This window comes from Phalaenopsis equestris, unplaced genomic scaffold (assembly GCF_001263595.1).
Source record: "Phalaenopsis equestris unplaced genomic scaffold, ASM126359v1 Scaffold001299, whole genome shotgun sequence".
NCBI lineage: Eukaryota > Viridiplantae > Streptophyta > Magnoliopsida > Asparagales > Orchidaceae > Phalaenopsis > Phalaenopsis equestris.
In genome coordinates, this window is record NW_018165738.1 from 13,367 (window position 1) to 23,942 (window position 10,576).

Sequence of the window (10,576 nt, forward strand, 5' to 3'; positions counted from 1 at the left end):
CTGCGTCGCGGATTGGGGCCGGATTATGGCTTGCGACCCTTTTGTGTGAAAAGAAAGGGGGCGACTGCATTCATCCTCCCTTAGGGCATCATGCCCTATGCTCTTTTTTTATATTGCCTTTTTTATTTTTTTAATTTTATTATTTAAAAGTCTCAATTTACTCGTTATTGGTTCGTGCACAAAATCATATCAATATGGGTGTCCTCCCTAAGCAATGTCAATGTTCCATACACACTCATGCGGTCTTTCTTGTCATCTGAGGTCGCCTAGATAATTTTATTGACAATCAAGACAATTTGAGCCCAAACACGTCAGAGTGATTTTCGTCGACGTTTTAAGTCATAAGAACAAGTTTATTAGAGAATATGGTCCCATAACACCAAAAATGTGTCATACGCAAAAGACATAAAAAAGTTGATGTCAACTGTTATATCATAAGTAGCAATATTGTCATTTCAAGTTTGTTGCTCATCTTCAAAATTGCATCAACATACAAATTTTTTTTCGATGAAGTTGTGAAACAACTCAAAGTAATTGATTAGTTTCAGCTTTTATTTTATCTTTGTTAATACTGCATTTTATTATAAAACTAAGGTTTTATGTTTCATCGGAAGCATATTAATTTTGTTAATTCCCAGTAGATTTGGTCGGTCTAATTCAAGTACCGCAACAAAGTTTAGAGTTGGTATGTACCTGACATGTTATGTTTAAATTCTAAATAAATCTTTTTACTATTGAAACTAACAAACTATATTTTGTATATATCTGACAACTTTAGCTAACTTGAAGTGTGAATCTGGTCTAGTTTCTTAACCTTTAAAAAAGTTAAAAAAAAAAAAAAATTGAAGCTAAAGCTAAAATTAATTATCTAATTGGTAAAAATAAAAAAATAATAAAAAATAATAAGAATGGTAAAATCAAAATTTAATAAGGGCGACGAAATAGAAAATCAAAGGGTAGCGGGTATTTAATTTTAAAATTTTTATCTTTTTAATTTCTTAAAAATGACTATAAAAATGTTTATAACAATAACAAGCCATTATCTCACTAAGTGGGGCCTGCTACATGAATCCTTTTCCTCTATTATGTCTTGTTGAGTGTCTTATTTTTATTTAATTCTAATAAATTAATATCATTTTTATTCAACATGTCCAAGTCTTTCACCACCTTTCTTAACATAAGACAAATCTAAAACATCTTCTCTCTTAATTGAGTCATTATTTGATCGATGTTTAATGCGACCAGATCATCTAAGGTTTTTCTCTAATCTTGTCTGCCACTAGAGCTGCTCCAACCCTTTCACGAATATATTCATTACACATTTTGTCTAATTGTAAAACCACTCATCCATCTGAGCATTCTTACCTGAACAATGCTTAACTTCTCTTTTACAGGCCGAAATTCTGCGTCATAAAATATTATAGGTCTCACCACCATCTTATAATTTTTTTTCTTTTTGTTTGAGCGGTATTTTTCTATCACACAATAGACTCGATACATTTCTCCACTTCAACCATCCAACTTGAATTCAATTAATAGCATCGCCATCTATATCACCATCACTTTGAACAATAATCCCGAGATATCTAAACGTTCACTCCTTTTAGTGGCGATCATTTATAGTTATAACCCCGCCACTAGATCTATTACTACTAAAATTACATTCCATGTTATTCAATTATTAGATCTACTCAAACAAAAGCCTTTAGACTCTAAGGTTGGCCTCTATAATTTAAGCTTATGTTTTTAACTCTCTAGTCTTATTCACAAGAAGGATATCATTAACGAAAAACATACACCGGTACATCCTCCTGTAAATGTCCAGTAAGAACGTCTAGTAAGAACATCCACAACTAAAACAAAAGTATGTGGGTTTAAAGCCGATCCCTGATGCAATCCAACTGAAATAAGAAAATACATAATCAATTATTCTTGTGTTCGAACACAAGTAATGACTCTACTATTCATATCTTTAATGACTTGAATATAATCAATATCAACACCTTTCTTTTCTAGAACTGTTCAAATTACTTCTCTTGGAACCTTATAATAAGCTTTGTCTAAATCAACAAAAATATAAGTTCATCTTCCTCATTCTCTTTATACTTTTCTATCAAACCTCTTAATAAATATATATTTTTCATAGTAGACATGCCTATCCTAAATTCATATTAGTTTTGAGAAATTTTTGTATTACGTCGTAATTTATGTTCAATTACTCTCTCCCGTAACTTTAATATGTGACGCATTAACTTAATTCTTATATAATTTGTGCACTCTTATGCATCATCTTTGTTCTTAAGTATAAGAACAAATATACTCTTTTTTATACTCATTATACTTCTTTTTAGTTTTTAAAATAAAATTAAAAAGTTTAGTAAGGCAAAAACCTTCACATCTTTTAAATATTTTCACACTTTTATTGGAATACCATAAGGTCCTACTGTTTTCCATACTTCATTTTCTTTAAAGACTTTTTAACTTTTATTTTATTAATATGGCTGTAGAAATTAAGAACATGTTATTATTTATGATATTAAAATTACTAAAGTCGATTTTATTTTCTCAATTTTCATCTCACGATTTATGTTGAATATCTTCATAAAAGAAAATAAATTTTGATTTTCATGCTTAATATATTTTTCATGAACTAAATTTATACTTTTCTTATTTCCTTGTTTAACTAATTTTCACATATATATTTCACCTTCTTTAATATCTACTATGTTATAAATATCACTAGAACTAGAATTCCCAACATCACAAATTGTTCTCTTACAGATCCTATGGGTTGCCCTATTTTGTTTCAATTCTCACATTTAAACTAATTTTTATAATAATATTTTATTTTTGATCTTTTATGGCAAATTATTAATCCACTACTAACTATTTTTATTTTTAAAAATTTTTCCATTTGATTCTCCAAGCACATATTTTATAATATTTTTCATAGTACTCATTATTTTATCTCGCATATTATTAATATTTTCATAAACATCTCAAATCTTAAGATCTTGATGCTTACTTATAAAAATAATTTTATTTGTATTTTGAGTGCGCTCATCTAATTTTATGACAATATTTCTTTAAATTTTTATTTTATAGTCTTTTATTAAAAAATTTAAATCTAATAATCGATGTTGGGTACTTAAATTTTAACTTAAAATGGCTTTATAATCTTTACAATCTCTACAATCTATCTCTCATAAAAAAATAATTAATTTATGTTTTCTTGGTTTGATTGTTATAAATGATAATATGTTCTTCTATTTTATTAAATAAAATATTAGCAATGATAAAATTATAAGCTAAAAAAAAATCCACTATGGTTCTACCTTATTCAGTAGTCTGTCCAAAACTTTAACCAGCATGAATTTTCTTTAAAAGCTTCTCTCACTCTGTCGACATGTCTATTTAAATCTTCTTCAATGAAAATTCTTTCTTCAAAATGTCTAATTTATATTAATAATTCTAGTTTATTTTAAAAATTTTCTTTTAGACACATCCAAGCATACTCAGGGGACTCAAAAATTTATAATATTAAGAATCTTAGTGCCAACAAAAATCTTTAAAGCTATAATTCTATCTCTATTTTTATTAATTTTTATGACATTATTTTTTCTAACTCTTATCTATAATTATTCGATACTATTTCAAATATGACTCTTACCTCACTATAAATGTTTAAAGCCTTAAGCTATTAATCTCCTTAGCATTTTTTTCCAACTCATTTATTTTCTTGAATGCATGAGATATTTATTTTTCTAAGAGCCATAATATTTACTAATTTCTTTAATTTACCTTTGAGAGTACACATGTTTCTAGTTTTCGTCTTAATATTAGTTTCAACTAACTTTTTTCTCTGTATCGTCCTTTTTTCTCTGCATCGTCCATAATGTGAAAATTTTTGCTTATTTAAAACTACACCGGCACACAGATGCAAGGACCTCTGCTTACTTTTTACTGCATTCAATTCATACAATGCATCATTTTTAGGGACACCCTTGATTTAAATACAAAAATTTTTCTATGGCTGTCGACTACCTAACAACAACCATCCACCTTTCGCATCTAGGATTCGGGACCCAACAATGATAGTGTTCTTGTTATAATTATAACTATTAAATTAAAATTTTAAATAATATTAAATTATTAATAAATATCTAAGTTTGATGGGCAAAATTTTAATACATTATGTGATATTAAATAATCTTGTAAAAGCTTGTGTGTGATGAATGCCACCCTCAGCCACCTTTTGGTTCTAATTTTAACTATACAAACATGTTTTGATTTCTTGAAACAGTAACAAAAAAAAAAAAAAGGAAAAAAAGAAAAAAAAGCCATGCAAGAGCTAAGTTGTCAAAGCCAATTATTCTATGACAAAATTAAAAGAAAATCAAAAGATTCAAAGCTATAATTTGAAAGCATGGTGGAAATATTTGTGAATCATCCTGATTTATTAGCTGTCTAAAGTTCAGACTTAAAATAATATCATTGTGAACAAATATGCTGTAGAGAATTATTGGATTCTCTACATCCATATGATGCATAAGGCGTATTACTTCGGTTTTCTCATCAACTTTTATATAAGCATGGTGTTAGGTAAAGTTGTTACTGGACTAAAAATGTAAGCTAAAAAAATAAAAAATAATCTAGTAGTTCTATATTTATAAGTGCTTACTTTTTTTTCTTGAATTTATAAGCTTCGCAAGGGTTATGTCAAGCTACTGTTGTACAATTTAGTCCTCAGAGATAAAACATAGTTGTTATAAATGACCATAGTACTTTAGAATGTGCTATCCGCTACTTATTATTAATCTAATACCTTGTTTTCCTTCATATGTTCATAGCTACTGCAATTGATCAAGGGGAGGCACATGATTTCTATCTCGACAAGTTTCCAGAGGAAAATCCTTTATTTTGGTTTGTAACTTGGAGATGGGTGCTTAGCCTTGGTTTTGACCACATGTTTACATCCCCTATTTTCTTAGGCATGTTGGCTCTTCTCGCAGCATCACTCATGTCTTGCACGTACACTACTCAGATCCCTATTGTTAAAGTTGCTAGAAGGTTTGTTACCTCTGGAGTGGCTTGAACATTCCATTCATTAAATTTATTTATTTATTTTTTAAACTTAAACTTTATATGCTGGCAGATGGTCTTTCATCCACTCTGCTGAGGCTATTAATAAACAAGAGTTTTGTGATTCTCTTCCACATGCATCCATTCAAGATCTGGGTGTTATTTTGATGGGTGCTGGATATGAGGTAAATGAATATGCAATAAGATCATTTCAATTCCTAGTGTAAACATTTGATGCAATGTGCCCTTCTATCTTAGATAAAGCGACTCGTCTCTTTTTTTTTATGAGGCTGTTTATGTCTTACATTGAGAAAAGTAGATACTTTTTAGTATGACCGTTTACTTTAGACTTGCGCTAGATATAGGTGCACAAGATATTCTGTTTATATATAAAACTTGAGTCTTTATTTGTGGAATGTTTGTAGTCTATTGTATTTCCTTACGCGGGAACGTGGTTCATTCAACTTTGGTTTCAATATTTTTCTTTAGTTTGGTCTTGGCATAACAAAACATATTTGCTGAATAATTCCTAGCCCATGGAGATTGTCAGCAAAAACCGTGCAAATTGTGACATAACTTTCTCAAAAAAATATTTTTTCATGTCCAATATGCGGTTCAATTTTATTACGTGTCCGTAAATTGGCCACAACGTCAAATGTGGCCATTGTGTGTATATTTGAGCGTACATGAACTTTTAATATTAGATGGTGCTAATCATTTGGGACTGTCTGACAGTTATAGTTGATCATTTCTGCTCATTAACCATTCTGTTTGTCTCAAATAAATCTATGCGGAAAATATCTTCTTCTATAGATATAACCATGTTCTATATATTTGAGATTGATAATTTACCTTTTTATTGGTTTTTCTTGACAAGTGAGATATTTTATGGAGTCTACCTGGTTATATTTCTTCCCCTTTGCACCAGTATGGTACCCAATTATAACATCCTTAGGAATAAAAATATGGCATCCAATTGAGATTCCCTTACAATATAGAAGTTTTCTTATCTTGTGTTCGGTAAAACATACATTGTAAACTCACATTTAAAACTATTTGGTGATTTTATGTAGAGATAAAATAAATAATCAATAAATTCAGATTTTTAATGATTTATGAAAACTCTTTGAATGTATTTAAGAACAACAATTTCATATGATATTTTTTCATATAGCATGCTTCTAACTGTTGACACACCTGGACAAATAAGTGAACCTTTAGTGAAATGGAGAAAGTGTTTAAAAGGTAGATGGCTAAGAATTAGCTAAACAAAGACTTGTTCTGTAATATTAGTAGTGTTATATCGGCAGTTATCAGTCAACTTTGTTTGACGATAAAGTGATTTGTAAGTTTGATAGTTTTAGATATCGTGAATAAACTCCTATTCTATAAAATATTTATGCATATATAGATATTAACTTTTCCATTTTTTTTTTCTAAAAATAGTATGAAAAACAAATATAATTATGTTTGTTGTGCATTTTCTAATTTCAATTCATTCAAGCTAGTCTAGTTGAGCTGGGGGATGTTGAGTAAACCCAGTTCGACTCATAACTAAAATTTTGAATGATTCAATTTGGAGCAAGACTGAACTAGAAAATTTTGAATTTGAGCCAAGTCTAATTTGCTCAAGCTTGACTCATTTCCATCCTTACTGTTGGTTATCTTGATATATTTTACACGTTTTGAGATATGCATGCACACTAAACACATGGGAGAGAGCTGGTTGGTGAAAAGAAGGAATGGAAAGGGAGATTGTTGACTATGAAAGTGTTCCTGAGCTTGACGGCTGATTATTCCCTTACAACATTTTAAGGTCTGGAGATTGGAAGCTAAGCAAGATACTGGGGCTTGCTAGGAGGATGCATTGATCAGAGTGCTCAATGGCTCAAAAATTGTGAGATAGAAGTACCATCATTTTGAATCTGATGGATTCATAGAAATTAATTTTCATTACAATCCAATTCATTATCTTACTGTTTTAGAATGAAGTCGGGCTTTGATATCAATTAGTATAGAGTAAATAGTGAAGATATGTGGAAGCCTTGATGAAGATGAGGAAGAAGGGGAGCAAATAAGGAATAAGAAGGAAGAGGAAAAACCTACAAGATATGACTGAATAACTATATGCTTTTGAAACTGAAACAATACAATATCGCACATAACAATTAATGTAACAGCAGATAAAGGCTAAATATGAAGCTAAATAGACAATACAATTTATTGATACTAAAAATGCTATATTATGAGACAAAATCCATGCTTGTCCTATATCGCTTTATAATTCTTTGAATTAACATAACAGCAGATAAAGGCTAAATATGATGCTAAATAGACAATACAATTTTATTGATACTAAAAATGCTATATTATGAGACAATCCATGCTTGTCCTATATCGCTTTATAATTCTTTTATAGACACTTTGTGTACCAAGAGGAGAAATCTAAACTGTTGAACTGTTTTTACTTGCTAGATTAAGCTATAAGATGTCAGCTTCTTCAGAATTTCCTTGCATTTCAACCCGATCACTTGGATTTATTTAACCTTCTAGTTTAGCTCTGGTATTGGATTGTTTTATTAAGACCATCATCATCATTGCTTTTAGTTTTTTAGGTGTTTTTGAAAGGCACAACATTGTATGCTTTCAAGGGAATGGCTGGTCGGTTTGCTCCCATCGGTGTACATTTGGCTATGTTATTGATTATGACAGGAGCAACACTTAGTGCTGCTGGAAGCTTTCGTGGCTCAGTGACTGTTCCTCAAGGGCTGAATTTTGTTATTGCAGATGTTATGTCTCCTGCTGGCTTTCTTTCAAGGCCAACACAAACTTTTAACACCGAAGTTCATGTCAATAAATTTTTTATGGATTACTATGAGAGCGGTGAAGTAAGCAATTCTTTATGTTATTTTCATGTTACTTCACTCCAGCTACAGTTTATTCTTAAACAGCCACCATGGGAATGCCATTTTCCTTTTCTCTAAAAAATTAACTGAACAAAAAGACTATTTATCTTTCAAGAGAATTAAATAATAGAAGGAACTAGACTACAGTTACCCTTTCTTTTATTAGACATGAATGTAGCATTGGTATAGGGTATTATGAAAGTGGTGGTGCATAACTTTTTTGAACTATTTTTGATGATACCGACATACTTATTAAATTTCCCTAAACTATTTCGAACTTACATTTACCATTTATTTAATTGCTGAATGGAATTGACTAATGTGTTTTATTGCCTGATTTTTCTTTGTTGGTATAGGTTTCTCAGTTTCACAGTGATATCTCATTGTTGGATGTTAATGGAAAGGTGCTCATGAGGAAAACTATAAGTGTGAATGATCCTCTAAGATATGGAGGGATTACAATCTACCAAACAGATTGGGGTTTCTCGGCCCTTCAAGTATTGAAGGATGGTGAAGGACCTTTCAATTTGGCTATGGCTCCATTGCAGAGAAATGGAGATAAGAAGCTTTACGGAACCTTCCTTCCAGTTGGAGATGCTAATTCTCCCAGTGTTAAGGGAATGTGAGTGTGCTATTTTTCCTTTTATGGTGTGTCATTTTAGATAAAGAACCTCTGGAATGCCTTCAGGTATTTGTAATCAAACACAATTTTGTGTAATCCTCAGATCAATGCTTGCTCGGGACCTACAGTCCATTGCTCTGTATGACCAGGAGGGAAATTTTGTGGGAGTTCGACGGCCTGGCTCAAAACTTCCAATTCATATTGATGGAATGAAAATTGTTATCGAAGATGCAATTGGTAGTACTGGTCTAGATCTGAAGGTAAGTAGTTCAAAACAAAGTATTTTAAATCCAAAACATACTATTTATGCTTTATTTGATTTATCTTAGATGGATCCGGGCGTGCCGACTGTTTATGTTGGATTTGGTGCTCTAATGCTTACAACTTGCATCAGCTATCTGTCTCATTTACAGGTGACGCACATACTCTGGTTTTGGGAATTAAATGATATGAACTTGTGGCACCCTGTTCATATAAATAAATTATATTGCCTTTGCAGATATGGGCCATACAGAATGGAACTACGGTTGTTGTTGGAGGTAAAACAAACCGATCAAAGGTTGAATTTTCTGAGCTGATGAATTGTTTACTTGATAAAGTACCAGAGCTGGTGGATGCTGTTGAGAAGAAGAATAATTGATAACGTGGTAACTGAGAATTTGCTGTTCTCTGCTTGTCAGTATAATCGGATGAATTATATGTTTTGAACTATTGTGAAAGAGTTCCGCCACAGATGAGCATTCCTTTTAATGCGGCTTCAATCAACTTTTGGATGGATATAAATTTTTTGAGATGACTGATCCATGTTTTCTTCAGTGATTTTCGGAATAATCCTGGAGCTTATTGCGTACATGAAGAATGAAGATACTTCTGTACAGTTGAATTGGTTCCGCCGTAAAATCAGATATTATGCATGCATGCATATTATAGTTATGTGGAAGTGACTTTTATTTAAATCAAATTTACAATTGTATACTTTGTACATCAGTTTTTCAAGATAAAAGAATGCATTTATTGTTGGAACCCAATTTCTTTCTTGAACTCACGCCGCTCACTTTCATGTGTTTTGGAATCGGGAGAGAAAAGGGAAATAAGAGTATTCTACAGATGGAAGCTGTGAGATTTTATTTATTGAAAGAATGAAGAGAATAAAATACTAGAATTGCATACCTCGAGTTGTGTAACTTGAATTCCAATTTTTATCTTTATATATGGATTTGGATTGCTATTCGATATGCTACATAAGCAGCTACATAAGCAGCTACATAAAAAGAATAAAATTTACATGCATACCATATCTAACACTAAATTTATTCAAGAAAATGTGTATCTTACTTTTAAAAGTTATTTTTATGTGATGCAATATGATATTTACTTTTATAACACACTCGTGTCATAAATTTATTCAAGAAAAGGTGTATCTTACTTTTAAAAGTTATTTTTATGTGATGTTAGAGATTTGAGTGGCATGTTCATACATATAAATGTTTAGGTGTTAGATGTGTAAATGCATAAAAATTACGTGGCATGCATGTAAATGCCCATAAAAGAAGATAATCTATAAATTGTGTAGCATGATTTGTAGCTTGTTAGGGGGTTTGATTGAGGAAGTTGTCTTTCAAATTGAGAAGTATAGCTTGATGAAGATCTAGTTGACAAGATGTTGAATTGACGAATACTTCGTATGAAGATTAGCGGAGTTGGGCAGCTGTTTGCACTTGATAGGATGAAGTTATCTGCATTGTGAGTAAAAGAACTTTAATTTGTGTTGATTTGGTGAAGTTTTAATGTGGGCCAATATAACCCGTGAGCTTATGTTGTTCTTAATTTGGTTTTTCATGTATTTCTTGGGAATAATGATTTATAAGCCAAGAGCTTCGGTTTAAACATTTGCTCTTACTTTTGTTTGTTCAAATTATATAATCCTATGCTTGACAAATATGTTTAGGTTCTAAAGGACATGACC

At 30.9% G+C, this 10,576-nt stretch overlaps 1 protein-coding gene across 2 annotated transcripts in view; it reads left to right on the forward strand.

The window, feature by feature from the left end:
- The window catches only part of LOC110033803 (cytochrome c biogenesis protein CCS1, chloroplastic-like), a 21,348-nt gene extending 11,693 nt beyond the window's left edge, over nt 1–9,655 (forward strand). Inside the window, exons 2-8 of one of the 2 annotated variants that reach the window (XM_020737906.1) lie at nt 4,851–5,070; nt 5,156–5,267; nt 7,698–7,970; nt 8,345–8,610; nt 8,714–8,870; nt 8,940–9,023; nt 9,110–9,655. In XM_020737906.1, the coding sequence (XP_020593565.1) occupies nt 4,851–5,070; nt 5,156–5,267; nt 7,698–7,970; nt 8,345–8,610; nt 8,714–8,870; nt 8,940–9,023; nt 9,110–9,250 (1,253 nt within the window). In that variant the 3' untranslated portion in view covers nt 9,251–9,655. The remainder of the gene's footprint in view (nt 1–4,850; nt 5,071–5,155; nt 5,268–7,697; nt 7,971–8,344; nt 8,611–8,713; nt 8,871–8,939; nt 9,024–9,109) is intronic. The other variant, XM_020737907.1, reaches the window with a different exon arrangement.
- Nucleotides 9,656–10,576: the final 921 nt, after the last annotated feature.